General features: G+C 40.0%; 1 protein-coding gene across 1 annotated transcript in view; it reads right to left on the bottom strand.

The window, feature by feature from the left end:
• SYNE1 (spectrin repeat containing nuclear envelope protein 1) overlaps positions 1-18,507 on the bottom strand; it is a 375,888-nt gene that overhangs the window by 104,462 nt on the left and 252,919 nt on the right. The window contains exons 106-116 of the mRNA XM_048488624.1: positions 16,428-16,577; positions 14,792-14,968; positions 14,489-14,644; positions 12,666-12,821; positions 9,450-9,620; positions 9,153-9,286; positions 8,470-8,674; positions 7,338-7,520; positions 3,664-3,810; positions 3,417-3,571; positions 1,140-1,287 (exon numbers count right to left, since the gene is read on the bottom strand). Of these exons, the coding sequence (XP_048344581.1) occupies positions 1,140-1,287; positions 3,417-3,571; positions 3,664-3,810; positions 7,338-7,520; positions 8,470-8,674; positions 9,153-9,286; positions 9,450-9,620; positions 12,666-12,821; positions 14,489-14,644; positions 14,792-14,968; positions 16,428-16,577 (1,782 nt within the window). The remainder of the gene's footprint in view (positions 1-1,139; positions 1,288-3,416; positions 3,572-3,663; positions 3,811-7,337; positions 7,521-8,469; positions 8,675-9,152; positions 9,287-9,449; positions 9,621-12,665; positions 12,822-14,488; positions 14,645-14,791; positions 14,969-16,427; positions 16,578-18,507) is intronic.

Below are 18,507 nucleotides of genomic sequence, written 5' to 3'. Positions count from 1 at the left end.
CGTATTCAGGAACTTTGGATGTATTATGGATGAATATTGATAGGGATGTTTACACTCTGTTTGCAAGAGCTCTCTAGCGGCAACAAGGTTTATCCATTGTAGGTAGCCTTCTGCAAAACCCTGACCTGGTTGACCCAGGCTAGCTCGATCTCATTGGATCTTGGAAGCTAAACATTTGGATGGGAGACCACCAAGAAAGTCCAGGGTTGCTATGTACAGGCAGGCAATGGTAAACCACCTCTAATCATTTCTTGCCTTGAAAATTCCATGAGGAGTCACCATAAGCTGGCTGTGACTTCATGGCCCTTTCCACCACCACCTCTCTTTAACAAGAAAATCTTCCTGAATCATAAAGGATCCTTAATTAACCCAGCATATTCTGCTTTGACAGGGAATTCTTTCTCTGGTGTTAAGAGTGGGAGGGTGGAAGGCTTTCACATCCTGCATGTGAGCTCCCAAAGGCATCTGGTGGGCCACTGCGACTAGCAGAGTACTGGACAAGAAGGACTCTGATCTGATCCAGCAGGCTTTTTCTTATATTCTTATGAGAGGACAGCTCAAGGGTTACTCCAAATACACTGGTGAGAAAATACCCAAGCCTGGCACCAAACTCTGGAACTCTCTCCCCTGGGAAACCTGTCAGTCCCTTTCCATTGCTAACTCTGGTCAGTGGGTAAAGGCTGATATTCCTCAGTGATCCTTCCTTCCTGCCCTATATTTTACTTGTTATTTTGATGTTTTTTTAATTTCAGCTTTGGATTTAATTACGTGTTTTTGTTTGGCTTTAAGGGTTTATAACATATTTTTATTATGTTTGTTTTTAATCTGTTAGCTGCCTTGGTGGTCCTGGATGAAGGCAGAAAGGCGGGGTAAAAGATGTGTAAATAAAAATAAATTGACATCAGGAAATATTCATCAGTCTAGTTATAGTCATTTGATACTCATACATAGGATTCCAGCAGTAGATATCACGGATGGAGGCAAAGTATGGATAACTTCTATATAGCTCTGGTGTATTAATGCATTTTATGTGCATTTTCTCATCACACATTACACTGTTAATAACCAAAGGAAGAGACTGACAGATCAAAGTAACATTGGAAACAACTCTTTCAGTATAGTTTAAAGTCAAAACTTGCCTCATGTGCCCTCTGCTGTTCTAAAAGAAGCTGGTAGCTTCCTGAAATCTCTACAGCCAGTTTCTGCTCGGTCTCAACCAAAAACTCCATCCAAGTTTCACATTTTTCGAGAAAGGTCTGTTGCTGCAGCATGAAGGACTGTAGCTTACTGCAAGTATAAAAGAGTGATTCAGTACTGCCTCTAGGTTTGCTAAAACAAACTTACGGTGTTTCCTAAGGGAGCCATTTCATTTCTGGCTTAAATGATAGTATTGACTTCTCCATCATGGGAAGATATAGATAAATATGAATTTAAATTATCCATTTCGACTTGCCTATTTCTTTAGTTTGCAGGTTAGCAAAGTATATTTTCCTCACTTGAAATGTGCCTTTATTTCATAAACAAAAAGCCACAGCTACCTTTATTTTGAAAAAAAATTAATTTTGCAGGTTAGCATATTTCATCAAATGAATAGATTTGCTTATGCAGCCATAGCAGAAACATTTCTACAGTAACTACAGGAAAGTAACAGGTAATTTATTAAATATGAATTTTAAACTGGTGATCACATGTTGTCTAACTGGGTAATACACTTTTCCTTTTACAGCATCACAGGTGAGAATGTTGGATAGATGTGTGTGCAGACTTTTAGCTGAGGGTTGAAGACAATTTGTGTTGGTAAACTCTTGGTATAGGTTGCATGTAAAGTTGAAAGTGCAACGAATCACTAAATATGACAGTGTGAAGGAGTATTTCCCTGCATGGGATTGTCTTGTCACCTAAAGGTTGCCTGGGGTTTGTGTCAGTTTTCTTTTTTCTGCAGCAAGTAATGTCATGGCTGGAGAGAAGAAGAAGAGTTTGGATTTATATCCCCCCCTCAGAACAAACACCCTGTGAGGGGGGTGGGGCTGAGAGAGCTCAGAAGAACTGTGACTAGCCCAAGGTTACCCAGCTGGCGTGTGTAGGAGTGCACAGGCTAATCTGAATTCCCTAGATAAGCCTCCACAGCTCAAGCAGCAGAGCGGGGAATCAAACCCAGTTCCTCCAGATTAGAATGCATCTGCTCTTAACCATTACACCACTGCTGCAGGGAGGGCTGTCTGGGAGGGCAGACAGGGTGGGTGGGCCACAAACCAGATGATGAGCCCCCTAGTATAGGGAGGAGTAGAAGCCAGTAGCCAGAATACAACATTGTTATGTTATAAATGAAACTCGGTCACTAATGTCAAGATGTGCCCTCCTGCCGTCAAAGAGTGGGGGCCTAGGTGCAAGGACTCACACCTGGGTGTGGGGAGGGGAAAGAATCTTCACCTTCTGGTATGTTAATGGATCTTTCCCTGTTCTTTTACTTTCCTTTGATGCTGGTAACTTTAGCTAACTAGAAGTGACCCTGGCACCTTCTCAGTGGGGGAGGCGGCAGGTGGCTGGGTACTATCACCCTGAGATGTTCAACTCCTAAACATCCTTCTTTCCTTTGGGCTGTTTTTGCATTCCTGGGGAATCTGGGAGGGGGGACTTTTATGGTGGGAACTCTGGGGGAGATAAATGTAACTATCTTCATAGCCCAGCAGAACTGGCTTTGCAAAAGCCAGGTACTAGCTGTGTTCAACAAAGACTTCTGACAAGCATCCAGAGTCCACTGATTGACTAGTCATAAGCCCTGACAGCTAACCAGCAGGTAAGGACTGGAAATATCCTGGAATTACAAGAAATCACCTGACTGCACAGATCAGTTCCCATGGGAAAATGGTGGCTTTGTTGGAACTGAAACTGATTAACTGGGCCAGAGTCAGAAGCTTTATATAAGCAGGTGCAACTCTGTTGGCCCGGTGAGTGCCCAACATCAGAAGAATCAGTAAGGGCAATACTGTCCATTCTCAGTGGTGGCGCTGAAGCATGGAGAAAAAAGGCCAGAGGTTCCATCCTCTAGCAAATTATTCTGTTGCTGCACAGAGTCATGTGCCTCGTCTCCACTGCGTAAGTCCCCAGTCTGGTGTTTTTACATATAGTTTACATTACTTGCTTCAAGTCACTGAGATGGTTTCATTAAAGTTTTAATTTGGCAGTGGTCTTTATCGTGATGCTCTTTGTTTATCCTTATTTTTTGTCACAGAGTTTATCTATAGTGAAGCAAACATACAGAGACTTGCATTTTGGTAGAGGACTAAATTCAATGAATTTTTACATCTCTGAGCTCTACAAGTATCTAAAATTAATTCAAAAACCAGAAATTGGAAAAAATTGTGATAAACTTAACCAGTATTCTGCCTAAGAGTGGTCATTTATAATGGTCTTACCTAAATCGTTCTGTAGATTGTGAAGAGATCATGGACCAATGTCGATTCAAATTTTGCATTCTTTTGATTTCTTTATCATTCAGAGGTAGCCTGTATCCAAGTTCATTTAGACGATCCAAGTCTGATGCCATGCCACTGAACTTTAACATTTGGCGCTGTAGGGAATAAATGATTCATAAGTTGAAAAGCACAATTTTGATGAATAACCACAGGATCACTCTCCACAATATGCATGTTTTATACTCACTTTAAGGTCTTCCATCCTATTCTGGATTGTGGACAGGTCTGATGAATGACTAGGGTCTTGTGTTTTTAATACTTCTTCAGCTTGCTTTATCCAGTCCTCCAACCCTCCTAAACTCTTAGTAAATGTCTGATAATCTTGCACTCCAGCCTTAGGTTTAAAAATAGAAGTTTAATAAATACACCATATTGGTTTCTTTCTTAATATGTTCTGCTTCTTACACAGCTATGACAGGAGTGATCTTTGGTATGTATTTCTCCTTTCACCAAGGGTTACATAACCTGATGCTTTCATAAGAACATAAGAACATAAGAACAAGCCAGCTGGATCAGACCAGAGTCCATCTAGTCCAGCTCTCTGCTACTCGCAGTGGCCCACCAGGTGCCTTTGGGAGTTCACATGTAGGATGTGAAAGCAATGGCCTTCTGCGGCTGTTGCTCCCGAGCACCTGGACTGTTAAGGCATTTGCAATCTCAGATCAAAGAGGATCAAGATTGGTAGCCATAAATCGACTTCTCCTCCATAAATCTGTCCAAGCCCCTTTTAAAGCTATCCAGGTTAGTGGCCATCACCACCTCCTGTGGCAGCATATTCCAAACACCCATCACACGTTGCGTGAAGAAGTGTTTCCTTTTATTAGTTCTAATTCTTCCCCCCAGCATTTTCAATGAATGCCCCCTGGTTCTAGTATTGTGAGAAAGAGAGAAAAATTTCTCTCTGTCAACATTTTCTACCCCATGCATAATTTTATAGACTTCAATCATGTCCCCTCAGACGTCTCCCCTCCAAACTAAAGAGTCCCAAACGCTGCAGCCTTTCCTCATAAGGAAGGTGCTCCAGTCCCTCAATCATCCTCGTTGCCCTTCTCTGCACTTTTTCAATCTCTTCAATATCCTTTTTGAGATGTGGTGACCAGAACTGAACACAGTACTCCAAGTGCGGTCGCTGCAATGTGCTATATAAGGGCATGACAATCTTTGCAGTTTTATTATCAATTCCTTTCCTAATTATCCCCAGCATAGAGTTTGCCTTTTTCACAGCTGCCATACATTGAGTTGACATTCCCATGGAACTATCAACTAAGACGCCCAAATCCCTTTCCTGGTCTGTGACTGATAGCACTGACCCCTGTAGCATGTATGTGAAGTTTGGATTTTTTGCCCCTATGTGCATCACTTTACATTTTTCTACATTGAACTGCATTTGCCATTTCTTAGCCCACTCATCTAATTTATCAAGGTCCGCTTGGAGCTCCTCGCAATCCTTTGTGGTTCTCACCACCCTACATAATTTGGTATCATCTGCAAACTTGGCCACCATGCTACCCACCCCTACTTCCAGGTCATTTATGAATAGGTTAAAGAGCACTGGTCCCAATACGGATCCTTGGGGGACACCACTCCCCACATCTCTCCATTGTGAGAATTTCCCATTTACACCCACTCTTTGCTTCCTGTTTCTCAACCAGTTTTTAATCCATAGGAGGACTTCCCCTCTTATTCCTTCATTGCTGAGTTTTCTCAATAGTCTCTGGTGAGGAACTTTGTCAAAAGCCTTTTGGAAATCCAAGTAGACAATGTCCACTGGTTCCCCCTTATCCACATGCCTATTTACACCCTCAAAGAACTCTAGTAAGTTTGTAAGACAGGATTTGCCTCTGCAAAAGCCATGCTGACTCTTTCTCAGCAGGTCTTGCTTTTCTACATGTTTAATAATTTTTATCTTTTAATGACAGATTCTACTAATTTACCAGGAACAGATGTCAAACTGACTGGCCTGTAATTTCAGGTCCCCTAGATCCTTTCTTAAAGATTGGTGTGACATTGGCCATCTTCCAGTCTTCAGGGATGGAGCCTGATTTCAAGGATAAGTTGCATATTAAAGTGAGAACATCAGCAATTTCATGCTTGAGCTCTTTAAGAACTCTTGGGTGAATGCAATCTGGGCCAGGGGATTTGGTAGCATTTAGTTTATCAATGGCTGCCAGAACTTCTTCCTTGTCTACCACTATCTTCGTTAGGTCCTCGGATTCGCCTCCTAAGAAGCTTGGTTCAGGTGCAGGAATTTTCCTCACCTCCTCTTGGGTGAAGACAGATGCAAAGAATTCATTCAGCTTTTCTGCAATCTCCCTGTCATCTTTTAGCACACCCTTTGTTCCTTTGTCATCTAACGGGCCTACCGCTTCCCTTGCTGGCTTCCTGCTTTTGATGTACTTGAAGAACTGTTTGTTGCTGGTCTTGATGTTCACAGCCATGCGTTCCTCATAATCCTTTTTCCCCTCCCTTACAGCTAACTTGCTTCTCTTTTGCCACCATTTGTGTTCTCTCTGGTATTCTTTATCAGTTAACTTGGACTTCCATTTTCTAAAAGACATCTTTTTTTTCCTAATAATTTCCTCAACGTCCCTTGCTAACCATGGTGGCTTTCTTTTGGACTGGGTGCTGCCTTTTCTAACCTGTGGAACACATTCCAGCTGAGCTTTTAAGACTGTGTTTTTAAATAACCTCCAAGCATCTTGGACATTTTTGACTCTCTTGATTTTCCCTTTCAGCTTCCTGCGCACTATCCCCCTCATCTTTGAGAAATTTCCCTTTCTGAAGGCAAATGTAACTACATTAGTAGTTGTCACTTGTTCGCATGCAGAGATACTGAGTCTGACAGCATTGTGGTCGCTGTTCCCTATCGGCTCAACAACACTGACTTCCCGCACCAGGTCCTGGGTCCCACATAGAATTAGATCTAGGATCACATCTCCCCTGGTTGGTTCTACAACCATCTGCTCTATCCTGCTCTTTCACTGCTAAGTATGTTGGAAACAGAATATTAGGTTTGTGAAGAAACACAGCGCATTTATTTATGGCAGTATAACTTGAGCACTTTCGGTTGGATCCAAAGATTCCATTCTGCTAAGTCTTCTGACACATGGAACCTTCCATTAGCACTAGAATATTCTTCAGTGGAAAAGGCATATTCCCCCAAGGGAAAGGTCAGTGATGTGGAACCTTAATATCCAACCCATTCTCAACCAATCAAGGGTAACAAAATGATCAGCATGTACTAATTAAGACAATGATACGTGGAATACAAATCAGTTAAAAAATACACAAAAATAATCCCACAGTTCCATCACACTTTCTTCACAGAAGTCTGCGCTGCTGTCATGCTAAAGACAGGCCAAATATTCTGATTTGGGAGAGAGAGGCACCACCACTGTGCCAAGTCATTTCTACTCAAGGAATCTTTCACACAGCTAATATGGTTGCTATCAAGTAATATCGCAACCAAGACACAATTCACTGTCGAAGGCTTTCATGGCCAGAATCACAGGAGTGTTGTGGGATTTCCAGGCTATATGGCCATGTTCCAGCAGCATTTTCTCCTGACATTTCACCTGCATCTGTGGCTGGCATCTTCAGAGAATTCTCTGAAGATGCCAGCCACAGATACAGGCAAAATGTCAGGAGAAAATGCTACTGGAACACAGCCATACAGTCCGGAAACCCCACAACAGTCCGAGACAGAATTGCTATTTCTGTGAGAACCATCTTGTGAACAAGCAATATTAACAGTAATGATGTCCTAAAATTTGGTGATAGGACTGTCCAAAGAAATACTAATTATGTCTAGAAAAAGGCATTAGGAGGGGAGAATTTTGTAACAGTACCCAAGCAACCTACCTGTAATATAGACTGTTGCCTGCTGAGAGTCTGTTCTAAAGCAGACAAGTTCTGGTTCAAATAATGCTGACCAGACTGGATAGCTGCTGTAGCAGAAGAGTCCACCTGTTGTTTTAGCTGTTCTCCCAGTTCACATAGAACAAAGAGAGAGTCTTTCACAGTCTTCATCCCTTTAAGTAGATCCTGTGGAAAAGGCTATCATTAAAATCTTGGATCAAAATTGCAGAAAGGAAGCAAATTTTTCATACTGATCAGTGCACCAAGCAGCTTCTGAGGGGTGAATTTGACAGTATGCAAAATCATTACATTCAGGACTGGTTCACATTGACCACAACAGTCTAATATTGAAAGTGTGCTAGAATATTGGCCCTACTGTATATGAACCATTATTATGCAAATGAGTATACATCAATAGGATATGTTTATATTCACATTTGCATCTGTATAACCTCTGTAATGTTTGAAATAATTCATATGGGCAGTAGTTATGTTCATATAGAGATCTATGCTTCATTGGACATCTTATGTTACCACTATGGGAATTATATGAGCCAGGATACTCTCTCCAAAATGTGTGTATTGCATCCATTCATTCCTACAGAAAAAAATTAAGTGCTGCCCTTGGAGTCACTCTTGCAGTGACAAATAAATCCGCCCACTGACACCGGTGGGCTCATCTGCCACCAATGGGGACCCTATGGGAGGCTGTAACACCCTTCTTTCCTCTTTTTATGGTACATCTAAGGTTGCAGAGATATGCCTCCAAATCCACATTTGGCAAGAAAAAAGCTACACAGAAATTGACTTATCTGTGTCACTCCAAATTCAATGTCTGGCATAAAAGAGAGTGTCTGTCATATTTTTCTTAGAGACTAAGGTCATATAAGAGAACAAGGAGAAGGGCTTGGCAAAGCAGAGATGGTCCTTCTCTGTGCTTCATATGTAGCAATTGCTCAGTAGTGGATGAGATGCTGGGTAGTGCTAGAGAAGGACAGCAGTGACCGTGACAAGTGCAAGCTAGGAAACAGAATGGCCTCTTTCTGCCCTTTTCACTTTTCTCCATCTGTACTTTAAGAACTCTGTTACAGTTTCAAGCTAAGAGTAACACAGCCTTAAAGTCTGCAATACATACGTTGCTGTCATGAATCCAAGCAGTAACTTCATCATCACCAATATCCTTGCTGGATGCAGCCTTCAGAAGTTCGTTTGTCCGCTCCTCATATTGCTGGACTGTGCTAGAGCACTGCATGTAATAGGTCTTGTACTTCTGCCAGAGCTGAAGCAGAGCTTTACCAGAATGTAGCTGCTCTGCAATCTCTTCTAGAAGGTTGTTCCATCTGGAAGGAAAATATGAATTGGAGAAGAACTTTTGACCATTGCCTAAGGGGCTTAGTTCCACAGCACCAGCTAACAATATCATTTGACTAATTCCCACAGAGTTTGAAAAAGAGCCAAATATGTAAACCATTATAATGTTCTCCAGAATATATTTAATGTACAGTCATATCTGATTTTTTCCTCCCACAGAAAGTAAGCAAACATACACAATAACCACCATGTGGTTTTAGGCTTTTAAAGAAGGTTGTCATCTAAATCCTGTACCTGAGAATGGGCTAATGCATTAGTATGCCTGCATGGGAACCTAGTTTAACTAGATCTGATTGTCAATTTCCTCATTTGAAACAGTTTTTATATCACTATTGACAGTGTCAAGAGTAAATTCAAAGCAGGACCAATCCTATTTGTTTCTTACTTCCACAATATTCGAATGAAGTAGGTTTTTGTTTAAGATTTGACTTGGAAGTAGTTTCATACCTCATGTTTACTTCTTTCAAAGTGCTATTGAGCGCTTCTGTAACAGGTGAATGGCATTCTTTTAGTAACTGATTGGTCACGGATCCAAACTTCCGTAGAATATGCTCTTGTTTTTCCAGTTCATCTTGCAAACTCTATATGTGCAGAAGAAATTAAATATAAAGCAAGAGTAGATGATGTTTTAATTCTTATCTGAAAAGCCATAAATAGCAATAAAACAGCTTTCCTTAAAGACTGACAAAAATAAAAATTTATGTTCCGCCTAATATAACAAAAACATTGATGTTCATGCTTTACCTGAAGGTTATCTACTTGGACTTTCACTGCTTCTAAAGAACCTGTAAGAAGATGAAAGCGTGACAGAGAATATCTGGCTTCCATCAGGTAACTATTCAGTTCTTCATAAGCTGTTTTGTGGATGCTCCACAGATCAAGGACTGACTGCAACAATATTTTCAGCTGGCCAACCTGACCAAAAAGAAATAAAACAAAACCTCATTACATATTAGCACAGGGTCAAATGTAATTATGCTAAGCCATTTAAAACCTGTAAGAGGTGGACAGACTCATGTTTTGTTAAGGCAAAGCCAATTTACACGGTTCAAATTCCACACGGTGTCTGTTGTCAGCTGTGGTCTAGGAGATCTGTACCTGGGGAACTTAATTCACAGGTGCACAAGAGCTTAATATATGACAGGACTAGAGATGGAAAATTTTGAGAATTTTTGACACTATGGGAAACAATGTCTTCTTCCTATCCCGCCGCCCCCCTCCCCCCTCAAGCCTTGCATGTTTCCCTCGTAATGCTCAGGCATTGCTCTAAGTGCAAAAATGCATGTTGGATTTAAGAGCTGCATATGTCTACCTTTAAAAGCATTTCACATCAGAAAAAGAAAATATTTCGTATGAGCTTTTTTCAGTACTCCCCAAAATTTCCAATTTAACAAAAAACCCCAGAACAAATCCAGGTGGTTTTTTAAAAATCTGGTTTTTTTCCTTCTTGGTCTTTACATCTCTATCCAGGACCATGATGAATGGGGAGAGGGGCTTAAGCCTCCCCCACCATGCTCTTTTCCTGAGCTGGAACTGTTCTGGAGGGCTACCGTTTGCTCCATCGGGGGCTGCACAGAAGTTTCTCCATTGGGGTAAATAGTCTCCAAGGCTGTTTTAAGTTGGGAGAATAGTGTGGGAGTAATACTTGCGATCACCTCCCCATGCACGTCACGTCTCATCTTATCAGGTCCATGTGCACTTGTGAAGTGTGTTCTTAGCAAAGAATTCCAAATATAAATCCAATCCAAAATTGTCATAAAGGCCATGTAGGAGACATGAAGACTTTGTAACATGTGAGGTGACACACAAGTATCAAGAGCTAAAAGTCCTAGGCTCAATCAGGGTTAGAGATAGTGTTAAACCTCATAATAAATCTGTGTGTACACCCAAATTATGTCTCCCTACTACTCAAAAAAATCAAGGTGGAAGGATGGCAGGAATCTGAAGCAAACAAAGCTGTCTAAATATGTGGGTGTGCACTTGATACTAAAATATATATCATATGCATGGTGGTTGCATGTATGGGAGTCTGTACTAAACCAGGCATGTAAACTCTAAAATTTCTAAAAGATTTTAATATCTGAATACATTTACAGAATGCATAACATTCTAACACATACAGACACAAAAAACTGTAACACAGTAGAGCAGAACAAATTTCACATAAACCAAGGTCAATTCCACACAACATAACAATGGCGGATTACATTTGGTATTTAAAATTCTGGGTCTATTTTATCCTGGTTTCTTACTTCTCATGGGTGCCTGTTTCCATGAAGGAATCAAGTTAAGACTGGGAGGAAAAACTCCAATTTCTTTCGCATGAGCTTGGGGTTTCTTTTTTTACAACACAGATGCAGCCATATGCTCAAACATCCTTGGGGGGCTGCATTCTGATTGGCTGTTCCCTCCCCAAAGGCAACACTTTTGATTAGCAGATCCATAGCAACCACAAGAAAACTAAGCAGGACACACACGTCTTTTTTCTCTAGCTTTGGAAAGGAGCCAGTGTAGTGAGCAACACGCAGGCACATTGTGCTATATAAAGTAAAAAACATTTGACCAATACTGGGCAGACCACAATGTCCCATCTTCATTTAAAGGTGTGCAAGAAACCACCGAACGAGACATTCACTCCCCACCCCCAATATGCCAAATAACATTTGACTGGTCTTTTGAGCTATCACAGGATGAGAGCATCCTGCCAGGCAGGCACTTCCCCACTCCTTCCCTCCAGGACTCCGTCGGGAATGTGAGCCCGGAACTGTGGGGCTGGGCTCTCCGGGTGTGGCTTGGCTAGTGAGCAGCACTTGGTGAGAGCGAGTGGGAACGGGGTGAGAACTCGTGCTTTACTGCATGGGCTCGCTTGCCTGGCTCCCAGAAGAGCTTCCCAGCCCTCCCAGGATCCTATTGAGAATGTGAGCCTGGAGCTGCAGGACTGGGCTGGCTGGCTACGGCTTGGCTAGCAAGTGGTGCTTGGCAAGAGTGAGCGGGAATGTGTGAATGCTCGTGCTTTCTTGCATGGATTCACTTGCCTGGTTCCTAGAAGAGCTGTCAAAGGGCAGAAAACTTGCTTGGGGAACATTTTGAAAAGGATGGGCTGCAACTCAGCAGAAATGAAACTGAGAGGTAAGGCGGGGTGGGGAAAATAAATTGGTTTTGCTCCCCTGGTGTTCCCACGGCAGCAGGTTCAATGCGGGATTTCGGAAAAAGATCGTGATTTTAGTGGTTTTTGAAATATATGGGATAAGGGAAATAATGCGGGACAAACCTGCTTTAGGATCGGGAACCATGTGAACTTCTTGGCCAAACCAGGATATTTCACTTGCACAACCTGGGATATTTGGACCGTGCAGACTCGACCCAAGCTGCACGTACACTACAACAATATTTAGGAAGTCCGTCTGGTCTTCTAGATATAATCCTGCATAGCCAAAAGTAGCTAAATCCCCCTTCAAATCAAACTTCATATAGGTAGGACTGGAAAGAGAGGAGAACTGGGCATAATTACATGTGACTCCTCTCTTAAATAACACATTTCCCCAAAGCTGACATGTTGTAGTGGTTAGAGTATCATCAGACTTGTATCAGGGAGACCCCACTCTGCAAGGAAATTTGCAAAATGACTTTGGGCCAATCATTCTCTCTTAGCATAACCTCACAGGGCTGTTGTTATGAGGGTAATATGGAGGAAAGGAGAATGATGCTTTAGGCACCTATGGAAACCCATAGTGAAAAAGTGGAATATAAAAACAAATAAATCCAGTATTTTTTTTGCTCTTCACTGTTTCAGTTATGTTTCTTGCCAAGTGACCATTTTCACAAACAAAACATTTGTCTCCTATCTCATTTCTACTCACCAACATTTTTTAGAAATACAACATTTGAGTGTTGTATTTTCCCTTTCTTACAACTAATGGCAGAAAAGTCTCTGTTCACTCAACAGTCAAGTATGCTTACCATGTGGTCCAAATTAGCCCATGAATGGTTTAGTTCTTGTAGTGTGTTCATGACCACAACTGAGACAGCTTCTTTTTTATTTTGTATTAAGACAAGTCCACTCTGCTCTACTTTTTCAACTTCTTTCTCCTTTGATTTGATCAGCTCTTCCAGCTCCTGAAAGAAATATGTTCCAGTGGTGTTTCTTTTTACTGTATAACATTTCTAGAATCACAAGGGCGTAATGACACAAAATCTTTTAACTCTGGGCAAAATTTACTTATAGGTATACATATCTAAACATCATGTGATGTGACCTCAAGGGTCAGTGATGACCCGGTGCCGGTACAACAGATTATCTTCATCTTTTTATATGCTTCTCAGATAAGAGAACACAACTGCCTTTGTTTAAAAATGACAACCTTTTATTAATTTGATAAACTCAAGAAAATGTGTATATTAACAATAATTTCACCTTAGATTTAATACATATTTATTTATCTTTTCACTTTTTGTAACAATTTTCTTCAACTGTTTTTAAAAAGGAAGCTGAAAAACTATATAAATGGGATGAACATAGATAAAATGAAGAGCCCTGATTTTTCTATTTTTCTGTTTAGGAGCAAAAATTCAGTACAGCTGCAATCTATTATTTCATATTTTGTGTACTGGATAGCATTTTAATAGTATTTATCATCATTATCTATGTTCTTTTATTCCAGCAAACCAACCTTTCTTTCAAATGTATAATTGTTGAACTAGCATAATGGTTAATATTCCTCTTTTACCTTTACAAATCAAATATGCTTTAACTGCTTTTACAGTATTAGGAATGGTTGAACCACTGAGGTCTATGACAGTGTTCAAATAAATATACTTAAATATATATTTTAAACAGTAATCAGATTGGACAAAAATACTCCAAGGCTGTTTCCGCACGGGCAGAAAACAGCACCCTAGGGATGGTAAAAACACCGTTCCTGGAGTGCTGTTCGCACAGCTGGTGCTGCTGCATTGTAGCAGTGCCGTGCTTGCCCCCCCTCCAACCGGCGCGAAAACGCCACTTTTGAAACTCACTTCCTGAGAAAGTTTTTTCAAAAGTTATGTCTTCCCACTGGCGCCATGTGAAGCGCACTGCCATGAGGGTGCCACTTTTGGCCCCACCAGTGTTCCTGTTCACCTAGCTCTCCTCCTTGCGCAAATCCGGATGGCTGGAGAGATATGCCCGGAAGGTCGGAGGGCAGTGTAGGTGTGTCACCCCAGCCATCCAGAGCTGCGAAGGGGGGAAAGATAGGTGACCCAGACAACCTGCGGGCGGCTCCATGCAGAGCTGCCTTGGTGGGTCGCAGCTGCCTCGGTGCTGCCCACACGAGACCGTGCAAATGTCGCGAGCATCCACTGGCATTAATTATGCCAGTGGACAGCCATTTCTGCCACTTGTGCAGAAATGGCCCAAGAGTCAAAAATATTTCCAATTGAAACATTTTATCCTTCCAATATTATAACTCAGTTAAAGTGTCATTCTGCCTTCGGATTTATTGTAGAAAATGAGAAGGCTTTCAAATAAAGACAATTATGTATCTCTAGCAACATAGGTTCACAAATGAATGGTAACTATAGTGTTATTTCAACTGGATTATACCCCACTGAGGTTCCTCAAATCCTGACCTCCCCAAACTCCACTCCAAATTTTCAGGAATTTCCCAACCCAGACTTGGCAACCCTATGGTTACTTTAAATAAAGTAGAATTACTATCAAGAAAGTTCAATAAAAAACCTCTTTCTTAAGAGCAGAAATTCAGAGTTTGTTCAGGACTTCTGTTGCTTCTATAACAAAAAACTACCTGACAGTCTTTTAAGGCATTCTGGACTGAAGCTTGATCTCCAATTCTTTGTTGCTTTTTCAGTCTCTCCTCCTGAGTTTCGAACCACGTTTTTAGACACTGGACATTATTTTCATATTCGGACCAGGATTCCAGAAAACCTTCCAACAGCTGGATCTGATAAAAAGCATATTTTCAAAATAAAGTATTCACATGTTCTAGGTAACCAATTATTTCATTGCAAAAGTATTCAGTACTCATTCATGCTTTCGTAACATTCGTTATTGCTAGTTCTGATTAAAGCTTGTATACATAATTACATACCTTTTCTATTATTACACCCTGCAGGACCTGCCAGCGTCTGTTCATGACTCCTAGTTGTTCTGCAAAATCAGTCTTGTCACTGCGTTTACTCTCCACATCCTGGCTGCTAATTTGCAGCACTGATTGGTTAACAAAATCCACAGTTAACTGTTTACAGTTTAAATCAATCTTGAAACCCTAGTGAAAAAGAAGAACCTATCAGGAATTTTTTCCCATTTATCCTAGGAGATTGACATGTCTTCTAAGACACTATTATAGTATGCAGTGTTAAAAACATTGAATTAGGCCCTTAGGAATGAGGGAGCTTTCCATCATCCATTGTACACTATACATCCTTTCCAAAATTAGAGGCAGTTGCCCATAGCATATAAGTTTCTTATGGAAGGCCGAGTCTCAAAGGTAAGGCTCCCAGAAATGGGAAAAGCACCCACAGTTAAGGTTCTAATTCTGGGAGAAGTTAAAAAAAGACTGAAAATAAAACAGCTGTGTCCAAATCTGTTTTTACAATAGTCTCTTAGTATCAAGATCCATGGACACACTACAAGGCTTTGTATACGCTGCATTTCAATTTCACCTAAAATATTGTATAACAAAATTTTAAATTAGCAGTGCAATCCCAGAACCATACCCTCCCTAATGCACAGAGGTCCATATAGTTAAAACGGTGTAATTCTGCTTAGATTTGTACTGATGGGTATACTGAAATCAGTAACATCTATACAAAATCTGTCAATGGGAATGCTTGAAATTCATAAAGTTATGTTATTTCCCGGGAAAGTAAAAAAAAAGAAAAGAAAGTCTTATATGCACATTCAAACATCAGATGGAACATAAACCCAATCATCTCGATGTTTTTGTGCAAGACAAAAAAGGTTGATTAGTTTTGATTAAATTATCATAACCTGAAATTCAAATTGGTACCACATAATTGCTAAAGGTTTTTTAGATTTCAAAACAAATAACATTTATCTGAGTTCCAAGCCAGATATGCCACTGACAAATCTGTAAATGGATTTTCTGTAGACTTTTCAGGTACAAGTACCAGTTGGAGGAAGGGAACCAGCCTTGGACTGGGCTGCAAAAGTTAACCTTCTCTCACATCCCATTTTACAAGTTTCAATCACTATTCCAGAGCTGCTAGGTGCCTTAGGAGAGAAACACTGATAGTTACCATAGACATCTATCTGTCTCCTTGCATTTCAGGGGGGAAAAAAGTTGGGGAGAGAGAAGGTTGAAAGCAAGATGGCCCAGTGCAAAGGGTTAAACACATCCTTTCCCCTGTGCTGTGGTCATGACCACTCCTCATAGCTGCTATTAAGTTATCTTTTCGTTTATTTCTTGACTCCACCTCCAGTTTGGTTTCAGTCACACAGCACACAGCAACAGGATGATCTCCTCTGCTTGACTTTTTCTAGTCCAACCATCTAAAATTTCTTTTAAAAAAATGTTTAATTGTGGGGACATTGTGTGACATGCACGGTAAGATATAATGAGCTATGTCTTCAGTGGTACCTTGACAGTAGATGCAGAAGTAAATTGGGTATTATTTGTAACAATAATTTAGTCATTTATATCTAGCTCATCTTATGTTGTAACCTGAAATTGTTGTTCTGCATATATTTCTGATCATCAATACCTTATATTTCTGAAGATAATAACAAATAGCTTTATGCCCCACTACATTTTTTATATTTTCCTCATCTTCAGTAATGACATTTTCCATCAATGAAATCCAACTCATGACTTCTGTGATTGCATGTCGGGAAGGAAGTTTGTCCATCTGGAGCTGCAAATAATTTATTAATTTATTTTTAATAAAAAGAAAAGAAAAAAAATTACCATATCCAAACATCAACTGCATTCCAAGTCAAAGACAACTATATTAGCCAATGATATAATAATCAATGAGTTATAAATGATAGCAGCTATGAACAGTAAATTGTAATATAAGGGACACTGACCAGTGATCATAATAATCATAATAACCTCAACGGAAATCATTAGATACCCTATATGATACTTAATAAACCCTAAATACTTAATAGCATAAAGCAAATTATAATGAAATAGGATAACAAAAGACTGACAGTGGTGATTATTACTAATTTCTAAAAAAATACTTCCCAAACATTGAATTGAGTTCATCTATTGTGATATTGCATTAAATGTTCCCCTCTATAAATTTTCAATACAATATATCAAGAACATTAATAATAATTCATATACATCCTTCTCTACTCACTTTAAAAATAATATAAATAATGTACTTTCTTTTTGTCTTGAAATTATTTAATCGGTACTTTATTCACATAATTTGTTAATTTTGCCATTACTGCATATTCTGTTAGTTTATTTTCCCAGCTTTCCCAGGATGGACACTCTTCTCTTTTCCATGTTGCTGTAAGTATTACTGTAGCCACTATTATCATATATTTAAACTCCACTTTTTCCTGGATTTTTTTTGGCAAAATGCCCAATAGCATATTTTAGCTTCCATAGTAAATTTAGCTTTCAAAATTTTCTGAATTACAGAATTTCTTTCTTTCTTTCTGCATATGAAAAAACTATCATCCACTTCTTTGCATTTCCAACATTTTCCTTTATAGTGCTTATTCATCTTCACAATATCTTTTGGGATAACATACCACATTATACCAACTTTCTCTTAATGTTTGTTTAGCTGTGAATTTTATATTCTTTTTTATAGTTGATGAGATATTTCTTCCTCAAAATGTTGCATCTGTCATACCATACAGGTTTTAACTTGTTTTGTTTCTATTTCAAATTGAAGTAATTGAGAAACTTTGTCCTAATAAATGTTCTTTTTGTTGCATTATCACCTTTTCAAATCCAGTCAACTTCTTCATTAGGCCTCTACCTGTGAGAATGTATGTGTTTTTCAACTTTGAAGCTAACTGAAAACTGTACATTTTTGCTTTTACCTTTCCCCTTTTGCCATGATTTTATTTCTCCTTGTGAGTTTATTATATCTCCAAATGCTATGAAGTCACTGTTTTCCATCACATACCTATAATAGTATCTTCTATAGGGGAATTAATGGAGAAACTGGAGAGTTATTTTTCTCTAGTGGATTCTGAAATTCTAAATTGCCCATCTCTGATTACATAGCTTCTATTTTGCAATGTGTTTTTAAATTGATTTTATCCTAGAGGTAATAATGTAGACTTTGTTCCAAACCTGCAGTTTCCAATTTTATTACTCTTTGTTCAGGGCTTTAAATCCAATTCACAATTCAAACCAGGCCGGCTGCTTAACAGTATAGATTAGTATTGGGTAAAGTTAGTCTTTCTTTCTCTTATATTGTAAAACTAACTGCCCAATCCATGGGGCTGCAGTTTTGCATGGGCTGGGGATGATGCTGCCTCCAAAAGGATTTTAGGTAGCACGAGAAGCAATAAAAATGGCAGAAATCCCTGCTCAGTCTCCAAACCAAATGCAGCACAATGGACTGTGCCTGTCCTTTTGCAGGCATGAGACCACACCAGCAAAAGGTGTGTGTTCCTGCGTGAAAAGCCATAGGAAGCCAACAAAAGTAGCTCAACCCTTTAGGAATGCCCCCAGAATGTCTGCACTTGTCTGGCATGAGCTCCTAAGTCAGCAGATTGGCGGTTCTAAGGCTTCCACAGCACCTTGGCATCATACTGCTGTGTGCCTCCCATGAATCAGCATCCATGCCCGTTTCATTGGGCAAGTAG

Source organism: Sphaerodactylus townsendi, linkage group LG01, assembly GCF_021028975.2.
Source record: "Sphaerodactylus townsendi isolate TG3544 linkage group LG01, MPM_Stown_v2.3, whole genome shotgun sequence".
NCBI lineage: Eukaryota > Metazoa > Chordata > Lepidosauria > Squamata > Sphaerodactylidae > Sphaerodactylus > Sphaerodactylus townsendi.
Note: the sequence above shows the minus strand (reverse complement) of the source record. Positions and strands in the feature narration are given on the sequence as shown.